This window comes from Aegilops tauschii, chromosome 4, assembly GCF_002575655.3.
Source record: "Aegilops tauschii subsp. strangulata cultivar AL8/78 chromosome 4, Aet v6.0, whole genome shotgun sequence".
NCBI classification, from domain to species: domain Eukaryota; kingdom Viridiplantae; phylum Streptophyta; class Magnoliopsida; order Poales; family Poaceae; genus Aegilops; species Aegilops tauschii.
This window is the reverse complement of record NC_053038.3, coordinates 503,822,898-503,847,887: the sequence shown is the minus strand read 5'-3', so window position 1 is coordinate 503,847,887 and position 24,990 is coordinate 503,822,898. Positions and strand designations below refer to the sequence as shown.

At 46.1% G+C, this 24,990-nt stretch overlaps 1 protein-coding gene across 1 annotated transcript; it reads left to right on the top strand.

Annotated features, from left to right (window-relative positions):
- The first annotated feature begins 1,429 nt into the window (after positions 1–1,429).
- Positions 1,430–5,095, top strand: LOC109734407 (mechanosensitive ion channel protein 5-like). The gene is made up of 5 exons (XM_020293614.4): positions 1,430–3,302; positions 3,715–3,838; positions 3,930–4,223; positions 4,316–4,518; positions 4,663–5,095. The coding sequence occupies exons 1-5, from the start codon at positions 1,480–1,482 to the stop codon at positions 4,943–4,945; spliced, it is 2,727 nt and encodes a 908-aa protein (XP_020149203.1). The 5' UTR covers positions 1,430–1,479; the 3' UTR covers positions 4,946–5,095.
- The last annotated feature ends 19,895 nt before the right edge of the window (positions 5,096–24,990 follow it).

The window sequence follows — 24,990 nt, the reverse complement described above, 5'->3', positions numbered from 1 at the left end:
AAAACAGATCCATGATCGGGAAACAAGAACAAATACAATACTAACTAATAAACAGATCAATATCATTTCATGTGGCAAAAACGTCTCATGGACTGGTCAAGGTTAATGTATACATTATCTGGAGCTTGTAGTGTTGTGGTGCGTGATGAACGAGGTGATTTTTTAGCAGTAGCGACTTTGTTTCTTCCGCATATCCGAGATGTTAATTCAACGGAGCTCATGGCAATTTGAAATGGAATATACTTGTTGGCAAATTTGGGGTGCAACAATGTGGTGATTAAATCTGATTGCTCCTTTGCGGTGGAGGAAATTCAATAAATGGACTCTTATCTAGGACCCGATGTTGCGTTGGTCTCTGAATGCAAGGAGTTGGCAATGGACTTTGCCAAAATATCATTGAAACACTATTTCTGGGAAGCTAATCAGGCAGCAGATGAGCTAGTGAAGCATTCTTTTAGTGCTAGATCTTCAGGTTCTTGAGATGATGTAATTCCTGACTTTGTATCTCATTTACTTGTAAACGACATGACCATCATATGAGAAATAAAGTCTATTTGACGAAAAAAACTAATAAACAAATCCATGCTAAACTTGACACTGATGCTCATATTTTTCAGGTATTTATTTCAGCCTTTTCAGGATGTTCATTCAGGGAGAGGAGATGTTATCGTCGACTACGGAGGCGCGTGTGGTGACTTTGTCAATTCTAAGATGATGTGTCAGCTCAGTCTATGAAAGATGCTCATGCATGAGGGTAGGGCATGCGTGCGTGCGTTCATAAAGATGAGTATATATGCGTATGTATGAGCGTCTGCATCTGTAATGTTTTAAAAAAGAATGAATTAAGGACATTCGTATTACCTAAATGAAGACGAAAAATGGAAGGAAAAAAAACTAAAACGGATGACGAAAAACAAGGCACACAACTTGCACATAAATTACATTGTTTTACGTACAAGGGTGTGGCTAGGTCTCAGTTGACTGAGATTGAATGAAGTCTCAATCAAGTGATATTGTATATAAGAAGAAAAAGAAGAACACTAAAAATATTTTCTTGCATAGATCTCCATGCAAGATCAAATGAATATAGTATCGACTGAGACATAAACAAGTCTTAGTCGACTGAAACTTAGCAAAAACTGTACATACAATACACAAACAAGCATATGGTAGGTACGATTTGCACACAAATTGCATAAAGCCTAAGTTTAGTCTAAATGCAATTGCCAAATAGCAAAACCGAATCTTAGCTTTGCCCTGCGATCGTGTCCATATCCCAACCACAGAATGCCACGTACAGGTGTTCAGCATGCGTGCGGTGCTGTCAGCTTTGTGCTGCTCCACGTCGTTCTCCATCGCCTCGTTAAAACCACACCACCGGGGCCCTAGACCTTGCAACGCAACTCCTCCACACTTGAATCACCCCAGAAATTTGGCGCGAAAACTCGCGCGTGTGCGTGCTTCCGTTGGTCGGCGGCGATGGACCAGGTGCAACGGAAGAGCATTCTGGGGCCAGCCAAGCCGCTGTCGCGGACGCGGTCAGAAGAGCAGCTCATGTTGTCCGACCTCGGTGAGCGGCCGGAGGTGGTTCTGAACATCGATGGGGACGGCAACGATCCCGGCGCGGACGTCGTCGGAGCGGCGGGGAAGCCGACGGCCGGCAGGACGTTGTCGACCGCCGCCAGCTCGCCGGCCCAGGGGTGGGCCGACGCGAGCTTCGACTCCAGGAAGAACGAGGGCGGCCCCGCGCGCCGCGTCGACGACTTCAGCTTCAAGAATCGGCCGGCATCACCGCAGCCGCAGGCATCGTCCCCTTCGCTCGCGCCGAAGAAGAAGGCGGTCGAGGTCGGCGAGGACCCGCCCACGTGCCTCATCGGGAAGCAGAAGGCGGCCGGGGCCGGGCTGTTGCTCGACCTCGACATGGAGATGGACGACATCGGGACGTCGTCACGCTCACACCCGTTCTCATCCAACTCCCGAGAACGGGAGGCGCCGCGTGTCTCCTTCAAGGACCGCCAGAGGTCCTCGTCCTCTTCATCCGGCTCCGATTCCGATACCGGCCGCGTCCGTAGCCCCGCCGGCGATGACGGAATACGCAACACCTCCACTTCCACTCCAGCAGGACCGAGACCATTACTGCGAGCCAAGACGCGCTCCCGGCTCATGGACCCGCCGCCGCAGTCACCCGCGGCCGCAGACGAGGAGCGCAAGAAGTCGGCCGCCTTGCGTCCTCCTAAGTCCGGCCAGTTTTCTGGGCGGACTGGCAAATCGGGCCAGCGGCGCAAGTCGGGTCCCATCGAGGAGGAGGAGGAGGAGGACCCGTTCATCGACGACGACATCCCCGACGACTTCAACCGCGGGAAGCTGGACGCTCTCACCATACTGCAGTGGGTGAGCCTGGTGATCATCATCGGGGCACTGGCGTGCAGCCTGGCGATAAGGCCGCTGTCACGGAAGCGGCTCTGGGAGCTGCACCTCTGGAAGTGGGAGCTCCTCGTGTTGGTGCTCATCTGCGGCCGCCTCGTCTCCGGCTGGGCCATCCGGATCGCGGTGCTGTGCGTGGAGCGCAACTTCGTGCTGCGGAAGCGCGTGCTCTACTTCGTGTACGGCGTGCGCGGCGCCACGCAGAACGCGCTCTGGCTCGGCATGGTGCTCGCCTCCTGGCACTTCATATTAGACGAAGGCACCAACACGGCGGTGCTGCCCTACGTGACCAAGGTGCTGCTCTGCCTCCTCGTCGCCACGCTCGTCCGCCTCGTCAAGACGCTTCTCCTCAAGGTGCTCGCCTCGTCCTTCCATGTCTCCACATACTTTGACCGGATCCAGGAGGCGCTCTTCAACCAGTACGTCATCGACACGCTCTCCGGGCCGCAGCTGGTCGACGAAGACTACGTGATCGCCGAGGTGCGTGAGCTCCAGCGTGCCGGCGCAGACATCCCGAAAGAGCTCCATCCCGCCTTGCCAACCGAGAACCTAGCAGAGCAAAGGGGCACCCGGGTCTCGGGTTTGATTTCCAGGGAAGCTGGAATCAATCCGCTATCGAACGAGAAGAAGCGGCGTGAGGCTGATGAAGGGATCACCATTGACAAGCTCCATAGGCTCAACCAGAGAAACGTCTCGGCGTGGAACATGAAGAGGCTGGTGAAGATTGTTCGTTTCAAGACGCTCGCCACAATGGACGAGCAGATCCAGCAGGCAACGGCAGGGGAAGGGGCTGAGTCAGGGACACAGATTCGCAGTGAATATGAAGCGCAGCTGGCCGCAAAGAAGATCTTTCATAACGTAGCCAAGCCGGGATCCAAGTAAGCATTTCTACTTTGTTGGCATCCGTGTCTTTTACAAGCTCTGTGCAAGTTACATCATTTTATATTCATTCCTATTGTCTAGACTCTAGATCAGATGATCTGTTGCCTGTAGCGTAGTGATTTTTGTGGTCAAGAGGTACACCTATAGTTGTACTAAACTAAATGGGCGATAATTAATATGGATAGGAGGAAGTAGTATAATTATTTCTTCTTTAATTTCACAAGTAGCATGCTAATTGTTAGACTTATAGCGCACTGCGGTGTTCTCCATCAATTACAAAAGTGGACTTTATAGGAATACTTAACCAAAATGCCCTCAGCCCTTGTATTTTCAAATGTTGTAGTTCTAAGAATAGTGAAAGCTTACTGATTCTAGCTCTTGATCTTGAATGTATAAAAAATAATGCAGGCACATATACTTGGCAGACTTGATGCGCTTCATGAAGCAGGAGGAAGCCATCAAGGCTATGCATCTTTTCGAAGGAGCACAGGAGCACTGTAGGGTCGGCAAGAAGTCTCTCAAGAACTGGGTGGTGATGATCTTATTATATACCCTACTATCTAAGTTGCATCGACCTTCAAGATGCCTTCTCTAACATTATCACATGGAACTTCGTTCTGTAGGTCAATGCATTTAGAGAGCGCAAAGCTCTTGCCCTAACACTTAATGATACAAAAACAGCGGTTAACAAGCTCAACCAGATGGCCAATGTTGTTGTTGGACTCATAGTGTCCGCTCTCTGGCTTCTTATTCTCGGCGTAGCGACGACACAATTCTTTGTCTTCCTTAGCTCACAGCTTCTTGTGGCAGTATTTGTATTCGGGAATACCTTGAAGACGATTTTTGAGGCAATTATCTTCTTATTCGTTATGCATCCTTTCGATGTCGGTGACCGCTGTGAAATTGAAGAGGTTCAGGTAATGAATATATTCTCGATCGGCACTACTTATTTATTTAATTGGAAACTACCTTGCATTCGTCGACTAACGTTTAAGCACTTGAATTTTAGGTTGTTGTAGAAGAAATGAATATCATGACAACAGTCTTTCTTCGTTATGATAACCTGAAGATCTATTATCCAAACAGTGAACTGGCCACCAAACCGATTTTTAACTTCTATAGAAGTCCTGATATGGGAGAAGGGGTTGACTTCTCTATTCATGTCGCCACGCCGATGGAAAAACTAACTCTCATGAAGGAAAGAATACTACGGTGCGTACCAGTGCTTATGTCATCCCAGTTCATATATGTTCACAAATTAGCGTAAACATAACACATTAGTAGTTTGTAGTGCCATTTGCTGCTGATCTTACCACATCGAACTAATATTAGTTTTATGTTCTTATGATGATCCAGTTACATTAACAGTAAGAAGGATCATTGGTACCCTGGTGCGATGGTTGTCCTTCGAGATGTAGATGACACCAACAAGCTGAAAGTATCCATATGGCTGCGACACACACTCAACTTCCAGGACATGGGTATGAGGTTTGTGAGGAGGGAACTCGTGCTCCAAGAGATGATCAGAGTCTTGAGGGACCTCGACATCGAGTACCGGATGTTGCCGCTTGATGTGAACGTGCGAAACGCGACCCTTGTGCAATCCACAAGGATGCCGACGACGTGGAATTATTCATGAAGGGGCGGGACATCCCGTTATGAGATTACTATAACACTTACTGTCCATGTCCAGTGGTGACAACTGGTAGCAACTATAGCCAACTACTACCTCCATTCTCAAATAAGTGGACATATAGAATTTTAAGACAAATAATGAAGTGTAGTAGAATATGCATTGGGAAGGTGCAAGCCACCGTCCATCTCGTCTTTAATTACCCACCTCCAATAAGCTAAGTGCGTGTAGAAAGTGAGGAGACCATGTGTTGAATATTATTGGTCTCGACTCATGTGTGACGAGAGAGAAGAAATTTTTCTACTTTAAAGTGCATTGGGAATATAGAACTACACTCTTTTGTGGACACATTTTGAATGCTAAACGTCCACTTATTTGAGGACAGAGGGAGTAGAGCTGTTAGTGTGCCTGTAGCTGCTATGATCATTGCAAGAGCATGTTATGTAGTATCAAAAGCTTTAATACCCTCAAAGATAGGCAAACAGATAATGACCATTCAAAATGTTGAAAGCAGTCAATTCTATAGTATAGACAGAGCAATGCTACACTCATAAATTGATGATTACAGAATGATGTGGTTATCACCGAGGCCCATTGAGAAATTCAGAGGGGATTAGTGGGCAGTTAGTTGAGGGTCTCATTCATAAGTTAGATTCCTTATGATTATGCCCTTAGGTCTAGCATTTTCTACCATAGCCAAGCCTGCCTGTTAACACTTATCCTAGTGTTGGTGTCAAAACCGACGGATCTCGGGTAGGGGGGTCCCGAGCTGTGGGTCTTGGATCGATGGGTAACAGGAGACAAGAAACACGGTGTTTTACCCAGGTTTGGGCCCTCTCGAAGAGGTAAAACCCTACGTCCTGCTTTGATTATATTGATGGAGTATCAAGTACATAGTTGATCTACCTCGAGATCGTATTTTGTGAATATGAGATTTGACGCTCTATATATCAACTAGCCTAGGCTCGGCTTATATAATCCATCGGAGGCCTAGGATAACAGGATTACTAGTTGACTACGTCAGTGGAGAGGAGTCCTTGTCTTGATCACCAAGTCTTGTGGAATCTTCCTTGTATATGTCATGGGCTGCCCGAAGTGGCCCGTTAGTGAACCGTCATGGGGGTCCTTGGCCCGATCCACTTGGTCGGGAGATGACGTGATGAGTACCCCCTTGTCCAGGACACCGTCAGTAGCCCCCTGAACTGGTCTTCAAATTGGGGATGCTCCTCGGTTCTTCAAAACTGCTCTTCATCTTCGGCCATCGGCTTGAAAGATGGTTCAACAAATATTTCCATCTTCGATCTTGAGGATTGCTTAGGTGAATCGGAAGAGTTCACACGTCGGGCATCCGAGGAGCCCCTTTAAGTTCCTGGCCTTATCAATGCCTTGTTATTTTTTATGCCGCACCTCGAGTTCGAGGTTTTTACCGTGCGACGGTGTCCTCCTGCGTCCGAGCTCCAATGCCGGAGTGCATGTAAGGTTTCTTTTTGCAGCCGGGCTCCAGCGCCAATCTGCATCCGAGGTGTCATAAATTATGTCATTCTTGAAATACTTGAAGGAGTTCAGCCGAGCTTAATGCCGGAAACATCCCCTAGGGACTCAGGTTGGGTGCAACCGACCAACCTGAGGATCGTATTTTCCTTGGAACTGTTCTGCACTTTAAATTTCTGTATTGAATCATCAATGCAGTAGCCCTCGAGTCATTGGTCGGGTGGCAACACTAGATCAGGGATCGATGTGCCCCTTGACTCTTTAATAGATCGACTGGAGTAAATTGAATTTAATCACAATTTATGTGTAATGATTCTATGTATCCAAGTACTTTACGTCATTAGCGCTCGGATCAACATTGTACAAACTTTGTTAACCGACCATCGGCTTCAACCTCCTCGGCTAGTAGCCGAGGAGTGTTTGTCCTACTTTATAAAACCTTTATGAAGGCAAAGATTTACAACAAACAAGGCAATCCGGCCATATGGTTTCGTAAACAAAGGTACATTGAGAGATATGTTATATTACTATTTAGTGTAAGAAACATCTTCTGGAAAAATAGTTCCTTTATAAGTTCCTTTTCCCAGGCTGTCATGTTGACCGTGATCGTGAAACCTCGCCTCCGATCAATGTGCGAGGAAAATATTGAGGATTTAGTGTGGGGAAAGTTCCCAAACTCTGCGGTCTTTAATGAACCAAAATTTTCACTTTCGTCGTTGTCGACTAATTATATTCTTAAGACAGTTAGCTTTCGACTTCACCCGTCTAAGGTACGAACCCGGATGACCCGGTATGCTCCCTTTACCCCCTAGCTGAACAATTGGGAACGTAGGGGTAAGCACAGGAGCCAGGCAACCCAGCTTGGCCAAAATCTTAAGTCAAATTGATGCATATTTATGGCTTTATAACGATGATTACGGAAGGCAGCGCTCATATATTGAATACAAACGCTCATGATATGTTGGGCTCTCTAGGAGTCCCGATGTCACTATGCCGAGGTGCCTCAAGGAGCCCTCTGCACATGTTGCGATAGTCAGCTTTTAAGCTGTATTTGCAACTCTATGATATATGTTATTTTCACCCCGCTGCGACTGTTTATAATATGAAAGTGGCCCATCGTCGGCTTCCACCCCATTGTAGATGCTTTGTAGGGTGTTTTCGTACTAACAAGAAAACCCTTAGCCGACGTCTCGGTTCCCGGAGGTGGTTGTGTTAGCAGAAACGAGACAATCAGATATGCAGGCTTTATAACTTTCACTTAGTCATAGGAGCTTAAAGTTGGTAGGTCAGTTACTAGCCCCCGGTTAGTGTTCGGCGTCAGCCGAGGTCAAGCCATTAACACTTCAGCCAATTTTATGAAAGACCCATCGTTTAATACTAGGTAACCTCTATCGATCTATAGTTTGATACAATCATCGGATTGCTGACCTGTTTACGCTCATTGTGACAGTCAGTTTTTGGCTTTCTCTACTGAGGTATTTGACCAGTTGAATCGGAAGTACAATCGCAGTGGTTCTCCCCTTACCCTTAGCCGAACAATCGGGAACCTAAGGAGTAAGCACAGGAGCCGGGCAACCCAACTATTGACCAAAGGCACAATTCGAACCCGATGCATATAAAGCAATATTCGAGAACATATTACCGAGAAGTCCATGGAGTACCTTAGCTTTTGGTGGGGTCGGCTCTAGTCGCAGCCCCCCGTTGATATTGCAGATGCTTTAAATGCGTTCGGCATTGTACTGCGAGAGTTATGCTAGAGACACACAAATAGGTTAAAAGTCTCATAAGCTCAGAAAATCAAAAAAACTCACAATAAAACTTTACATCTAAATTAAATCAAGTTTTTTGCTCTAGTAGAGGATGGGCATTAGTCCCGGTTGGGAAATGCCTTTAGTCCCGGGTCACCAACCGGGACTAATAAATCGGGACTAAAGGCCCCCACCCTTTGGTCCCGGTTGGCCACGACTCGGGACTAAATCCCTTCCACGTGGCCGGCAGCGCGCGCCGGGGGCTGGGGACCTTTAGTCCCGGTTGGTAACAAACACCAACCAGGACTAAAGGTTTAGGGGTTTAGGTTTATGATTTATTCTTTTTTTTTTCATTTTGTGTGGCATTCTTCGTTGGGAGCTATGACCTGGTCAAGCAAAAATCTTGCCATTTCCTCTTGAATAGCTCATATGCGGTCCTTTGGTAGGAGCTTACCCTGCATCTCCATAATATTTAAAGAAGGAGATCAATATGAATATATTAGTTGTGCGTATATATATTAGATCATGATATAAAAATTGTGAATAGTATTCTGGCAAACTTATCCAAAGTTGTCTTGCATATGTGCTCCTTTCGGACGACATAATGCGAATGTTCTCGTAAACGTAGTATGCACATAAATTATTTCCCTTTTCCTGCCTCATGCACTTTACGAGAATAGAATTCAATCAGATACATGATGATATTCAAACTAGAATTAAAGAGATGCGCATACGTAGCTAGTACTATACTTAATTACCTTTAGTCGCACCCATTTCAGGTTTGGTGCCCATGCACCGACCATCTCTTCGGTGAACTTTTTTCAAACGCTGCCCGGCAAAGAAAATATTAAATAAAGGAGTTATTAATTAATTACTTGATATGATGAAATGAACTAAAAAGGCCGACATAGTGTGATAATGATTGAAATTATCTATCGAGCATCAAATATTGGCTGTAGTATTCTTTAGGGTCTTTACCTAGTGAGTCCAGTATTTCAACTTTTCCCGCGTCAACTCTAATGATTAGCAGGATCGAGTGGAAACTACGCACACGTTTGTATAAGCGGGCATGCATGATACATCTCCAACATATCTATAAATTTTTATTGTTTCATGCTATTATATTATCTGTTTTGGATGTTTAATATGCATAATATGCTATTTTATATTATTTTTGGGACTAACTTATTAACCTAGAACTCAGCGCCAGTTTCTGTTTTTCCCTGTTTTTTGAGTTTCGCAGAAAAGGAATATCAAACGGGGTCCAAACAGAACGAAACTTCACGATGATTTTTCTTGGACCCGAAGACACCCAGAGGACTTGGAGTCCAAGCCAGAAGAGCCACGAGGCGGTGTCAAGGGTAGAGGGCGCGCCCTAGAGGGGGGGTGCCCCCTTGCCTTGTGGCCCCCTCGGGGATCTCCTGGCCTACTCCTTCGTCCTATAAATCCACATATATTCCAGAACCTCCAGATGATCATCATATCTTTGTTCTAAAAAGATTCGAGTTGTAATTCTTGAGTTGTAAGTGAATAGAAGTGTGATGATCATCATATTAGAGCATTGTCCCATGTGAGGAAAGGATGTTGGAAGCTATGATTCCCTCACAAGTTGGGATAAGTCTCCGGACTTTGCATAATAAAAGAGGCCAAAGAAGCCCACATAAAAAAGAAAAAAAAGGAGAAAAGAAAAAAATGAGAGAAAAGAGAGAAGGGACAATGTTACTATCCTTTTCTGACACTTGCGCTTCAAAGTAGCACCATGATCTTCATTATAGAGAGTCTCCTATGTTGTCACTTTCATATACTAGTGGGAATTTTTCGTTATATAACTTGGCTTGTATATTCCAATGACGGGCTTCCTGAAATTTGCCTAGGTCTTCGTGAGCAAGCAAGTTGGATGCACACCCACTTAGTTTCCTTTGAGCTTTCATAAACTTATAGCTCTAGTGCATCTGTTGCATGGCAATCCCTACTCAATCACATTGATATCTATTGATGGGCATCTCCATAGCCCGTTGATACACCTAGTTGATGTGAGACTATCTCCTTGTTTTTGTCTTCTCCACAAGCATCATATTCTATTCCACCTATAGTGCTATATCCATGGCTCACGCTCATGTATTGCATGAAAGTTGAAAAAGTTTGAGAATACTGAAGTGTGAAACAATTGCTTTGCCGATACCGGGGTTGTGCTTGATTGAGATATTTTGTGTGACGAAGATGGAGCATAGCCAGACTACATGATTTTGTAGGGATAGCTTTATTTGGCTATGTTATTTTGAGAAGACATGATTGCTTTATTAGTATGCTTGAAGTATTATAGATTTTATGTCAATATTAAACTTTTGTTTCGAATCTTATGGATCTGAACATTCATGCCACAATGAAGAAAATTACATGGATAAATATGTTAGGTAGGATTCCACATCAAAATTTACATTTTTATCATTTACCTACTCGAGGAGGAGCAGGAATTAAGCTTGGGGATGCTTCATACATCTGTGACGCCCCCGATTTGTCCGTACACTAATCATGCACGCAAATGTGTACGATCAAGATCAGGGACTCACGGGAAGATATCACAACACAACTCTAAAACATAAATAAGTCATACAAGCATCATAATACAAGCCAGGGGCCTCGAGGGCTCGAATACACGTGCTCGATCATAGACGAGTCAGCGGAAGCAACAATATCTGAGTACAGACATAAGTTAAACAAGTTTGCCTTAAGAAGGCTAGCACAAACTGGGATACAGATCGAACGAGGCGCAGGCCTCCTGCCTGGGATCCTCCTAACTACTCCTGGTCGTCGTCAGCGGGCTGCACGTAGTAGTACGCACCTCCAGTGTCGTAGGTGTCGTCGTCGACGGTGGCGTCTGGCTCCTGGACTCCAGCATCTAGTTGCGACAACCAGGTAGAAAGGAAAGGGGAAAAGAGGGAGAAAGGCAACCGTGAGTACTCATCCAAAGTACTCGCAAGCAAGGAGCTACACTACATATGCATGGGTATATGTGTAAAGGGGCATATCAGTGGACTGAACTGCAGAATGCCAGAATAAGAGGGGGATAGCTAGTCCTGTCGAAGACTACGCTTCTGGCCATCTCCATCTTGCAGCATGTAGAAGAGAGTAGACTGAAGACCTACAAGTAGCATCGCGTAGCATAATCCTACCCGGCTATCCCCTCCTCATCGCCCTGTTAGAGAGCGATCACCGGGTTGTATCTGGCACTTGGAAGGGTGTATTTTATTCAGTATCCGGTTCTTGTTGTCATAAGGTCAAGGTACAACTCCGGGTCGTCCTTTTACCGAGGGACACGGCTATTCGAATAGATAAACTTCCCTGCAGGGGTGCACCACATAACCCAACACGCTCGATCCCATTTGGCCGGACACACTTTTCTGGGTCATGCCCGGCCTCGGAAGATCAACACGTCGCAGCCCTACCTAAGCACAACAGAGAGGTCAGCATGCCGGTCTAACCCTATGCGCGCAGGGGTCTGGGCCCATCGCCCTATGCACACCTGCACGTTGCGAACGCGGCCGGAAGCAGACCTAGCCTAGTGGCGTTCCAGTCCAATCCGGGGCGCGCCACTCAGTCGCTGACGTCACGAAGGCTACGGCTGATACCACGACGCCGAGATACCCATAACTACTCCCGCGTAGATGGTTAGTGCGTATAGACCAAATGGCCAGACTCAGATCAAATACCAAGATCTCGTTAAGCGTGTTAAGTATCCGCGAACGCCGACCAGGGCCAGGCCCACCTTTCTCCTAGGTGGTCTCAACCTGCCCTGTCGCTCCGCCACAAAGTAACAGTCGGGGGCCGTCAGGAACCCAGGCCCACCTCTACCGGGGTGGAGCCACCTGTCCTTTCAGCCCCCTCATCAGAATCACTTGCGGGTACTCCTCGAGCCGACCCGACTTTAGTTACCACATGTGTCATGTATATAATGTATATAGTATATACCCGTGATCACCTCCCAAAGTGATCACGGCCCAGTAGTATAGCATGGAAGACGGACAAGAGTGTAGGGCCACTGATGGAACACTAGCATCCTATACGAAGCAGTAGGATAGCAGGTAAGGGTAACAACTGTAGCAACAATGACAGGCTATGCATCAGTATAGGATTAACCGAAAACAGTAACATGCTACACTACTCTAATGCAAGCAGTATAGAGAAGGAATAGGCGATATCTGGTGATCAAGGGGGGGGGGGCTTGCCTGGTTGCTCTGGCAAGTAGGGGTCGTCAAATCCGTAGTCGAACTGGGGTCGCCGGTAGTCTCGGGGTCTACCGGAAAGAAGTAACGGAGGGGGAACACAATAAATAACAGAGCAATCAAAACAACACAAAGCGTAACATGACAATATGCGGTGCTAGGTGTGTCCTAACGCGACAGTAGGTGGTACCGACGAAGGGGGGGGAACATCCGGGAAGTATTCCCGATGTTTCGCGTTTTCGGACAGACGGACCGGAGGGGGAAAGTTGCGAGTTCGATAGGTTAGGGATGTGTGGTGGACGAACGGGCTGCGTATCCGGATTCGTCTCGTCGTTCTGAGCAACTTTCATGTACAAAGTATTTCCATCCGAGTTACAGATTAAAAGATATGATTTTCTAAATATTTTAATAATTTCTGGAATTTAATTAATTATTTAATTTAATTCGAAATTTGGATTTATGACATCAGCATGATGTCATGCTAACGTCAGCAGTCAACGTTGACCGTTGACCTGGTCAACCTGACAGGTGGGTCCCACCTGTCAGGGCTGTTAGCTAATTAACTACTGTTTAATTAAATTAACTAACTAATTAGATTAATTTAAACAGGATTAATTAACTTAATTAATTTAGTTAATTAATTAATTAAATTTATTTTTTTATTTTTATTTTCTTTATTTATTTATTAATTTTTATTAATTTATTTATTATTATTATTATTTTTTTTTATTCGTTCTGGGGCTGGGCCCCTCTGTTCAGTGGCACAAAGGCTATACAGGGTGCGGGCGACGGGTTACGGGCGCGCCCCGTTCGGGCGCACGCCCAGGGGCACGCGGGCGTGGGCGTTGGCGGCCACAGCGGGGCACGGCGCCGGCCAGGGGTGGGCGCAGCCCGGCTGGCCCTGGACGCCGGCCGGGACGGAGGAGGTCGCCGACCAAGGCAGGGGTCGCGGCTGGCGGGGCCTGGCAACGGAGCACTACGACGGCGGCAGGTGTGCGCGGGGGCATGGTGCGGGCGCGGGCACGGCGCGGTAGCGCGCATCGGACGCGGCCGGAGCGCGTCAACCGCGGGCGAGATCGGCGGGGACCGCGGCGACGAGCGCGAGCGCACGAGGGAGAGGGAGGGAGCGAGGCGGGGCTCACTGGGGCCGTAGGGGGATTGGTAGCGGGGCGCGAGGCGGTTGACGGCGACGACCGGGCGACGAGGAGGCAGGCCGTTGAGGTGGGGAAAGCAGGCCGGCGGGGGAGGAAGCATGCCGGTGGGGAAGAGGCGCCGGCGAGGTCCAGGCGGCGGGGTCGTCGGGCCCGAGGCGCGCGCGTGCGAGCGAGCCGCGATCCGATCTGGATCGGGGGGAGGAGGGGAACGACGTGGGGGGAAGAGTGGTGGGTTAGGGTTTCGGGACCCTGGGGAGTGGGGGGGATAAGGGAGTGGGGGCGCGGGGTGGGCCGGCCCGAGGGTTGAGGCAGGGGTGGGCCGGTCGGGCGGTCTGGTGGCCAGCTGGGCCAGTCGGCCCAGTGGGGGGAGGGTTTTCTCTTCTTCTTTTTTTGTTTGTTTCCTCTTTTCTTTTCTTTATACATTTTCTTTTCTAATTTATTCTTTTAATTCCTGTTTTATAAAATATAAATAGAACTCCTAAATTAATGTTATAATTTATTCTACTGCCCCAAAAAGTTTGACACCTGATTAAAATAGTTTGCATTATTATTATTTTTAAAAGGCATTTAATTAATTGTCATAGCTGCTGTTTTAATTACTTTAGAGCCTTTAAACATTTTATCAAAGCTTGGTCTCTCCACCATAATTGCTTACGATTTATTTGAAACAACCCGAACATTTTAGTTTTAATTTTTGAAAACTTTTGTTGTTTGCCATATTTTGAATTTGAATTTTGATCCGGTTTTGAACTAACGCGAGATTATCAACACTAACAGAGGTGACGTGGCATCATTAGCGTAGGTTTACTGTAGCATAATTATCCGGTCGTCACAATTCTCCTCCACTACAAGAAATCTCGTCCCGAGATTTAAGAGGGAAGTAAAGGGGGAAGGTTCGGGTTACGAAATTCTAGGGAGCGTTCTTGGTCTTGGTTGTTCTTCTCGAAGAGGTTGATCCATTACATTGATGTCTTCATTCTGCTGTTTCAGGTCATCATGATAAAGTTGTCGTCCTTTCTTCGGGAACTCCATCGTACTTACGATAGAGTAAGGGGGTATTCTAGAAGAACGGACTTCTGCAGGGTTTACTATCTGGTCAATATCATCGGGGAAGGTGGCGAAAAGTATCTCTCGAACTAAACCTTAAGAAAAGCCGAGAGCAAGTAAGAAAGTACCATGAGAAGTTTCAAACGGGTAGGCAATCGTTCGAAGCCTGAAACAAAGTGTGAAAGGGATTCAACGCAATCGGAATAAGTATTATGTCTGATGCCAGTATAGATCAGTAGGACGGTGGTCCGTGAATTACATACGAGGCCACGCGCGATGAATAAATTTGGGAACAGGGGGTGCACAGGAGAGTCAGGTTTCGATCCTGTGGAACTGTGGGTTATGGGCCCACCATGTGGGTTAAAAGTAGGAAGGGCGGTGACATCTTGCACGATCATGATAGCAAGGCATGTCAGAGGGTAGCCTGTCAGTTATATGTCAGCAACATCGTCGGTACCAAGGGCGAGGGACGAAGAGAACCATTTTCCTGCTCGTTGAAACGAGGCGGACCATTAGGCAAAGTTCTCGTCCATCGGTGGTTACCGAAATGTCACCAACAATAATAATAGGGTCTTGCTGACAGAGTTGTACACCGAGGTGTTTACATAAGCAGGAGAATATTACTGCTTAGATCATATAGATCACCAGAAAGGTTAAACCAAACAATGGAAAGGAAAATATGATTATCAGATTAAACAGAAGAATGGAAAGGAAAATGTGTTTAAACACATATTTCAAGGGTATATCCTTCCCAAGGACAAGCTGAGCATGATATTCATGACATGATATAATGTAGAAAACTCTTTAGGTAGGGGAGAGAAATTTCATGACATTACCCATACAACAGTGTTAGGATAATTGAGCAGGAAACATTTAGCATTGGGCTTCAAATGTTCCTGTTGAAAATCGGGGTACCATAGACATGCTTCGAGATAGCATTGACATGGTCAACAGGTGAAGATCAGACTTTGGAAACAAAAAGGATCCATCAGGAACAACTTATAGAATAAGTCTTACAATTTCCTCATGGAAGAATAGCTAACCTTGCTAAAAGGGAAAACAGGTCCTCCCGCCAGGTGTGCTGGGTATCATCACCTTACCGGGTCATAAATAGGCCAATGTTATAACTCTTGGAAATATGTTCCAACCATCATATCTGACCGAGATTCAGATCTGATTGGTGTCAGGATAACTCAGACTCAGGACGCCTGAGAAGAAAGGTGCAACACAAATTGTCGAAACGACATCGGAGATTCTCGGGAGATGAACTATGGAAGCGAGTTCCGGACAAGGGTTCATCATTACATCAAGGAGAGGTGAGGAGGTGACTGATTGACTCAGCGACAATCCATTGAGATTTCCAAAAGATGGATTTCCACCACTATGTGAATAAGGTGATAACATTAGCTAGATCGAATGACTTAATGATGTATGCTCGAGGAAAACATACACAGTTAAACATTGGTTGAAATGTGCACCCGAAATATGGGCTAGGTAGCACAATCAATGTCCGAATGATGATTCATTAAGCCATAGACGTAAAATGAAACTATAGACCAATAACTTCAAAGCAATAGGGTTGCTAGAAGTTTTAGAATTTACACATCACAGACCATTGGTCGGTATTCCTTTTAGAAACAACACGGGGACCAAGAAAGAATGGTGATGGGGAGAAGTATCACTGTACCAAGATGTCATACGAGGTGGTGAAATTCTTACGACATACTTGACATAAAAGATGGTAATACTCCAAGGTAGAACATATCATAAGCTAGATAGCAAGGAAATCAAGGTACAACACAAAACATGAACAAGTTTGTGTTGAATGGAAGGCAATAAAATGGTCGATGATAAAACAAATCATCGAGGGCAAGGATGGTATTTCTCATCCAGAATTCGATAGATATCTTGGAAGAGCTCAGAATGTTGATGATGTTCACGACACATTTGTAGCGAGAATTTATGAAGAGGTAATCGATCGGCGATGACATCAAGTCAAAGGAATGATGAAGCGAAAAGTTATTGGAACCAGGGGTACGACACAAACTCGAAATCAAGCTTGCTGTTCAAGGCGAAATGATATGACGAGGAAAATCGACGTAAGCTTAGCTCAGCGTCGAAAGTGGTGCTCCGGGAATAAAGACCAGGTAGCACAGTTAAAATCAGCACGATAATAACATAGCCGAGCAGGCTAGGGATGACGTGATCGAGTACGAACTCGTAAACAAAGGAGATTATTAAGAGTTGTTTAATCGTGATGCGGACTCGATTCAGTTATCGATGTCCTTGAGTGTTTAATAACTCGGAGCCCGTGAAAAATTGGAATCCATGAGAATGTAATACTTGATGGAGAACTCATAAGAAGTTATGCAGTTCCGTGATAATCTCGAGATACCAGGGGGTAATACTCGACGACAAACCAAAGTAGAGGTTGGACTGGGGTATTGCTCTTACAGAAGACAAGTGCTTAAACTTGTACGAGAAATGGTATTTAAAGGAGAACATGGTCGGAACCACGTCCACGGATACCAGATGAACTTATTACAAGGGGACAATTATTTTAAGAGAAGCTTCCATGATAAGGTATACATCGTGTCCATGGGCATGAACACAAAGTTCAAGGTCGACTCCCACTTCTTCAATGCATAACCTTTCATTCACTTCTCGCGTTTGATGAAGTTGCAGTGTGGAAAATTTTTATCTGGCAAAATACCAGAAGAGTATGACTCATGAAAACTTTCGAGTTCACACGTATTAGGAAAGGCATAGGTTCAACCCATCAAGGCATCTTAGGAACATATACCACAAACTTCGGAGTAAATATTACAAGCTCGAAAGAAGAGCATTGTTCAAAATCAGATGATACGATTTACCAAAGGCATTATATACCCATGGAAAGGCTCACAAGATTATTCAATATGAAGGACACTGTCGGATAAAAGCCAACAAAGGAACCGATGGTCCACAAGGGATCTGATGTGAGCATCGGAACTCAACCAGAGGAAGAAGAATGCAAGGAGATCTGATTATAGAAGCAACTGACTAACTCAAAGTTCAAATGCAAAAGAATCATGATTTCCAAATCAGGGGGTCAGAAGCAACGCTCTGATCAAGGATGGATAAGTTGAGTAGGCTTAGGGGTACAATCGATGGCAATTTGATAGGTCGAGATCCAGCTCACGTTTAAAATGACGTCTGAGCCAGAAGAATGAATTCTAGGATATGATTGAGGATTGCGAGCATTCGCAACAAATTGAATCAACGGACTCAAAATGATAACGGCAAGAGATGCCAATAAGATTATGAGACTTATGGGATTAACCATAATGCAAGCAAACAAGAATTTCAAGAGCAATAGGCTCCTGAGGATTTTCGGAAGATCGAATAGTATTTTGAAGACTATTGTGGAATACTTGAATCAACTGGGGATGAGCGGATACTCGGTAAGTGCGAGAATTATCCGTAGGGGTATTCAGGTGACAAAGAACTGTATAGCAGTAAGCTCAAAGGATTCTTGGAACAACAGAGAGCATTATGGGGTATCTTGTAGTAACAAGATCAACTGGGAAACATTGTATGAATGGCGAGTATACGTGGTTATCCATAGGAGTTTATCGATGGAAGGGAATTGCAAAAGCGATGAACACAAGTTCTCGGGTTAACAGCGGAGAGTGTCTTCAGGGTCTTCACGTGCAGCAGATGATCATCAGTAATAAGGGGCTCTCCGGGTGAAAGTGATAACAAGATCCTAATGTTAGATTTAGCAAAATTCACTTAACCCGAATAGAAGAGAGATCAGAGTCCCAGAGTATAGACAAGGAGTAAAAGATCCTAATACCACCCAATGGCGACGTGGGCCCGTAAGACACACAGCCATGTTAGTAAAAGTTTTTGCAATGTCTAGACTCGACTTCGGCCAAGGAGTTGGAAAGGGGGATTCCTACAGGCAGTCGGCTCTGATACCAACTTGTGACGCCCCAGATTTGTCCGTACACTAATCATGCACGCAAATGTGTACGATCAAGATCAGGGACTCACGGGAAGATATCACAACACAACTCTAAAACATAAATAAGTCATACAAGCATCATAATACAAGCCAGGGGCCTCGAGGGCTCGAATACACGTGCTCGATCATAGACGAGTCAGCGGAAGCAACAATATCTGAGTACAGACATAAGTTAAACAAGTTTGCCTTAAGAAGGCTAGCACAAACTGGGATACAGATCGAACAAGGCGCAGGCCTCCTGCCTGGGATCCTCCTAACTACTCCTGGTCGTCGTCAGCGGGCTGCACGTAGTAGTAGGCACCTCCAGTGTCGTAGGTGTCGTCGTCGACGGTGGCGTCTAGCTCCTGGACTCCAGCATCTGGTTGCGACAACCAGGTAGAAAGGAAAGGGGAAAAGAGGGAGAAAGGCAACCGTGAGTACTCATCCAAAGTACTCGCAAGCAAGGAGCTACACGACATATGCATGGGTATATGTGTAAAGGGGCATATCAGTGGACTGAACTGCAGAATGCCAGAATAAGAGGGGGATAGCTAGTCCTGTCGAAGACTACGCTTCTGGCCATCTCCATCTTGCAGCATGTAGAAGAGAGTAGACTGAAGACCTACAAGTAGCATCGCGTAGCATAATCCTACCCGGCGATCCCCTCCTCGTCGCCCTGTTAGAGAGCGATCACCGGGTTGTATCTGGCACTTGGAAGGGTGTATTTTATTCAGTATCCGGTTCTTGTTGTCATAAGGTCAAGGTACAACTCCGGGTCGTCCTTTTACCGAGGGACACGGCTATTCGAATAGATAAACTTCCCTGCAGGGGTGCACCACACAACACAAAGCGTAACATGACAATACGCGGTGCTAGGTGTGTCCTAACGCGACAGTAGGTGGTACCGACGAAGGGGGGGAACATCCGGGAAGTATTCCCGATGTTTCGCGTTTTCGGACAGACGGACCGGAGGGGGAAAGTTGCGAGTTCGATAGGTTAGGGATGTGTGGTGGACGAACGGGCTGCGTATCCGGATTCGTCTCGTCGTTCTGAGCAACTTTCATGTACAAAGTATTTCCATCCGAGTTACAGATTAAAAGATATGATTTTCTAAATATTGTAATAATTTCTGGAATTTAATTAATTATTTAATTTAATTCGAAATTTGGATTTATGACATCAGCATGATGTCATGCTAACGTCAGCAGTCAACGTTGACCGTTGACCTGGTCAACCTGACAGGTGGGTCCCACCTGTCAGGGCTGTTAGCTAATTAACTACTGTTTAATTAAATTAACTAACTAATTAGATTAATTTAAACAGGATTAATTAACTTAATTAATTTAGTTAATTAATTAATTAAATTTATTTTTTATTTTCTTTATTTTTTTATTAATTAATTTATTATTATTATTATTTTTATTCGTTCTGGGGCTGGGCCCCTCTGTTCAGTGGCACAGAGGCCATACAGGGTGCGGGCGACGGGTTACGGGCGCGCCCCGTTCGGGCGCACGCTCAGGGGCACGCGGGCGTGGGCGCTGGCGGCCACGGCGGGGCACGGCGCCAGCCAGGGGTGGGCACAGCCCGGCTGGCCCTGGACGCCGGCCGGGACGGAGGAGGTCGCCGACCAAGGCAGGGGTCGCGGCTGGCGGGGCCTGGCAACGGAGCACTACGGCGGGGGCAGGTGTGCGCGCGGGCATGGTGCGGGCGCGGGCACGGCGCGGTGAGCGCGCATCGGACGCGGCCGGAGCGCGTCAACCGCGGGCGAGATCGGCGGGGACTGCGGCGACGAGCGCGAGCGCACGAGGGAGAGGGAGGGAGCGAGGCGGGGCTCACTGGGGCCGTAGGGGGATTGGCAGCGGGGCGCGAGGTGGTTGATGGCCACGACCGGGCGACGAGGAGGCAGGCCGTTGAGGTGGGGAAAGCAGGCCGGCGGGGGAGGAAGCAGGCCAGTGGGGAAGAGGCGCCGGCGAGGTCCAGGCGGCGGGGTCGTCGGGCCCGAGGCGCGCGCGTGCGAGCGAGCCCCGATCCGATCTGGATCGGGGGGAGGAGGGGAACGACGTGGGGGGAAGAGTGGTGGGTTAGGGTTTCGGGACCCTGGGGAGTGGGGGGATAAGGGAGTGGGGGCGCGGGGTGGGCCGGCCCGAGGGTTGAGGCAGGGGTGGGCCGGTCGGGCGGCCTGGTGGCCAGCTGGGCCAGTCGGCCCAGTGGGGGGAGGGTTTTCTCTTCTTTTTTTGTTTGTTTCCTCTTTTCTTTTCTTTATACATTTTCTTTTCTAATTTATTCTTTTAATTCCTGTTTTATAAAATATAAATAGAACTCCTAAATTAATGTTATAATTTATTCTACTGCCCCAAAAAGTTTGACACCTGATTAAAATAGTTTGCATTATTATTATTTTTAAAAGGCATTTAATTAATTGTCATAGCTGCTGTTTTAATTACTTTAGAGCCTTTAAACATTTTATCAAAGCTTGGTCTCTCCACCATAATTGCTTACGATTTATTTGAAACAACCCGAACATTTTAGTTTTAATTTTTGAAAACTTTTGTTGTTTGCCATATTTTGAATTTGAATTTTGATCCGGTTTTGAACTAACGCGAGATTATCAACACTAACAGAGGTGACGTGGCATCATTAGCGTAGGTTTACTGTAGCATAATTATCCGGGCGTCACAACGTCTCCAACGTATCTATAATTTTGATTGTTCCATGCTATTATATTATCTGTTTTGGATGTTTTATATGCATTAATATGCTATTTTATATTATTTTTGGGACTAACTTATTAACCTAGAGCCTAGTGCCAGTTTCTGTTTTTTCCATGTTTTTGAGTTTCGCCGAAAAGGAATATCAAACGGAGTCCAAACGGAATGAAACTTCACGATGATTTTTCTTGGACCCGAAGACACCCAGAGGACTTGGATTCCAAGCCAGAATAGCCACGAGGCGGCGGCAAGGGTGGAGGGCGCGCCCTAGGGGGGCCCCCTACCTTGAGGCCCCCTCGGGGATCTCCTGACCTACTTCTTCATCCTATAAATCCACATATATTCCAGAACCTCCAGAAGCGTCCACAAAAATACTTTTCCGCCGCCACAACCTTCTGTTCTCATGAGATCCCATCTTGGGGCCTTTTCTGGCATCCTGCCGGAGGGGGACGATCACGGAGGGCATCTACATCAACCCTATTGCCCTTCCAATGAAGCGTGGGTAGTTTACCACAGACCTATGGGTCCATAGCTAGTAGCTAGATGGCTTCTTCTCTCTCTTTGATTCTCAATACCATGTTCACCTCGATGTTCTTGGAGATCTATCTGATGTAATCTTCTTTTGCGGTGTGTTTGTTGAGATCTGATGAATTGTGGATTTATGATCAGCTTATCTATGAATATTATTTGAATCTTCTCTGAAATCTTATATGCATGATTTAATATCTTTGTATCTCTCTTCGAATTATCGGTTTGGTTTGGCCAGCTAGATTGGTTTTTCTTGCAATGGGAGAGGTGCTTAGCTTTTGGGTTCAATCTTGCATGATTTCACCCAGTGACAATGTAGGGGTAGCGAGACACGTATTGCTTTGTTGCCATCGAGGATAAAAAGGTGGGGTTTTCATCATAATTTGAGTTTATCCCTCTACATCATGTCATCTTACTTAAGGCGTTACTCCGTTCTTTATGAACTTAATACTCTAGATGCATGCTAGATAGTAGTCGATGTGTGGAGTAATAGTAGTAGATGCAGGCAGGAGTCAGTCTACTTGACACGGACGTGATGCCTATATTCATAATCATTGCCTTAGATATCGTCATAACATTGTGATTTTCTACACTACAAAAAAAACACTTCCGTGATGATACGTGTTTGTCATAGTAGGTCATGTTTTCTGTCATGTATGTACATCCATGACGATTTTATGACAGAATCAAGATAGTCATACCTGTGCTATCATAGAAGTGTTCCATGACAATACCAAAATTATCATCATGGAAGTGTTCACTTCCATGATGATAAATGACGCGTCATGGAAGTACTTTCGTCAAGGGTAACTGACACGTGGCATCCACCGTAACGGGTCGCCGTTAAGCTATTGGGTCCGGTTTTTGATCCGATAACCCGTTAACAACCCGGACCAATGGGGATTTTGCATGTGTAAAATTCTCAGTGGCCGAAGGAAACACGTGTCAGCTCGTCATTGGGTCAGATAGGCGCCTATGATATGTCCACACGTGCGACAGCCCAACACTGGCCCATTTAGCTTACAAAGGCTGGCCCGTTTGACTTGGTCAAAGTTAGCAGGCCGGCCCATGAAAAGCCTATTAACAGTCTATTCGCATATAGCCCATTTTACGACCCGGTAACTCACGGCCCGTTAGGGCCTTCCTGAAATCGGCCCAACAGCGTCATGTGGGCCATCGAATATTACACCAGCCCATTTCACTTTCGGCCCATGTATGGCCCATGACGTCTTTCGGCCCATATGAGGCCTTTCGTATCTTTAGGCCCTTTAGTGGCCCACGGTGACCCTAGCCCATAATGAACAGTAAATTTCATTGTACCCATTAATGGCCCATGATTCACATGGGCCGTTTTCAGCCCGTGTTAGCTTTCGGCCTGCTGACGGCCCATACGTTCTTGGGCTCCTTTCCGGATCTCGATTACTTCCGGCCCGTTACTGGCCTGTTCCCCTAATGGGCCAAATTCAGCCTGTGGTTAGAATCGGCCCGTTTGTGGCCTGTTAACCCATTGCGCCATTTCCAGCCCGTCCTATATTCTGGCCCATTAACGACCCGTTATGCCTGTGACAGAATTAAGACTTTGCTGTCTTCCGGCCTATTAACGGCCCATTACCGTGCTGGGCCGATACCAGTTATGCCCATTTACGACCCATGTGGACCCATTTATCCGACGGCCCGAGGCCCACCGATTCTATGGCCCGTTGGAGGCCCATTTATCCGACGGCCCGTAGGAGGCCCATGGATCCAATGGCCTGTTGCAGGCTCAAGGTTACCACGGTCCGTATATGGCCCATGGTTGTTGCGGCCACTAGCAAACCAGGGAAAAAGAAGACTAGGAAATAAATAAGCCCGAAACTAACGCTAGGCTATTAAGGCGATTGCACAGATTACATCCACTAGGCATCAAAGTTTGCCACCAGTGCAAATATAGGGAACACCCTACACTATACAAAAATGGCTTGCTATTTTCTTCAGCCGGTGGCTGCACATTAAGAACAAATTTTGTATCGCAACAAAACAAATTACAACCATAAAACAAAAGGAAGGTTGGCATAAAAGTTAGCTGTTTGGCAGATAAATGCACCACCAGAAGTTCAGAAGCTCAGTTCATTTGACCTGACTGTTACGTCTTCATGATGTACTCTCCGATGGAGCACCATAACCTTCGCCTTCATTTCTCCTAGGCTCCTGAACAACATAGTAAATGTCTGATAGTCTAGTTTCAAAACCATGCATATCTTGACAACATCGAACAATGGCTATCCTTGTTTTACAAAGGGTCTCTATTAGGGAATGGACTTGTGTCTGGAGCGTAGATCATTAGCTTCCTCACTAGTTGGTGTAGGCATCACGGGAACAGTTTTCTGTGATGAGCTACTTTCCAATTCGAGAGAAGGTACAACTGCCTCATCAAGTTCTACTTTCCTCCCACTCACTCTTTTCGAGAGAAAGTCCTTCTCTAGAAAGGATCCATTCTTAGCAACAAAGATCTTGCCTTCGGATCTGTGATACAAGGTGTACCCAATAGTTTCTTTTGGGTATCCTATGAAGACGCACTTCTCTGATTTGGGTTCGAGCTTATTAGGTTGAAGCTTTTTCACATAAGCATCGCAACCCCAAACTTTAAGAAACGACAGTTTAGATTTCTTGCCAAACCACAGTTCATACGGTGTCATCTCAACGGATTTAGATGGTGCCCTATTTAACATGAATGGAGCTGTCTCTAATGCATAACCGCAAAATGATAATGGTAAATCGGTAAGAGACATCATAGATCGCACCATATCTAATAAAGTACGGTTACGACGTTCGGACACACCATTATGCTATGGTGTTCCAGGTGGCGTGAGTTGTGAAACTATTCCACATTGCTTTAAATGAAGGCCAAACTCCGTGATCAGATTGTAGAAACTTTATTTTCTTGTTAGGATGATTCTCCACTTCACTCTAAAATTCTTTGAACTTTTCAAATGTTTCAGACTTGTGTTTCATTAAGTAGATATACCCATATCTGCTCAAATCATTTGTGAAGGTTAGAAAATAACGATACCCGCCGCGAGCCTCAACAGTCATTGAACCACATACATTGGTATGTATTATTTCCAATAAGTCTATGGCTCGTTCCATTGTTCCGAATAACGGAGTCTTAGTCATCTTGCCCATGA

What these genes read in the sequence shown, in the direction of transcription:
- LOC109734407 (XM_020293614.4), top strand. Translation starts at nt 1,480, where the DNA reads ATGGACCAGGTGCAACGGAAGAGCATTCTGGGGCCAGCCAAGCCGCTG. An exon ending in GTGAAATTGAAGAGGTTCAG is followed by an intron (nt 4,224 to 4,315) that starts GTAATGAATATA and finishes CTTGAATTTTAG; the next exon opens with GTTGTTGTAGAAGAAATGAA. An exon ending in ATGAAGGAAAGAATACTACG is followed by an intron (nt 4,519 to 4,662) that starts GTGCGTACCAGT and finishes ATGATGATCCAG; the next exon opens with TTACATTAACAGTAAGAAGG.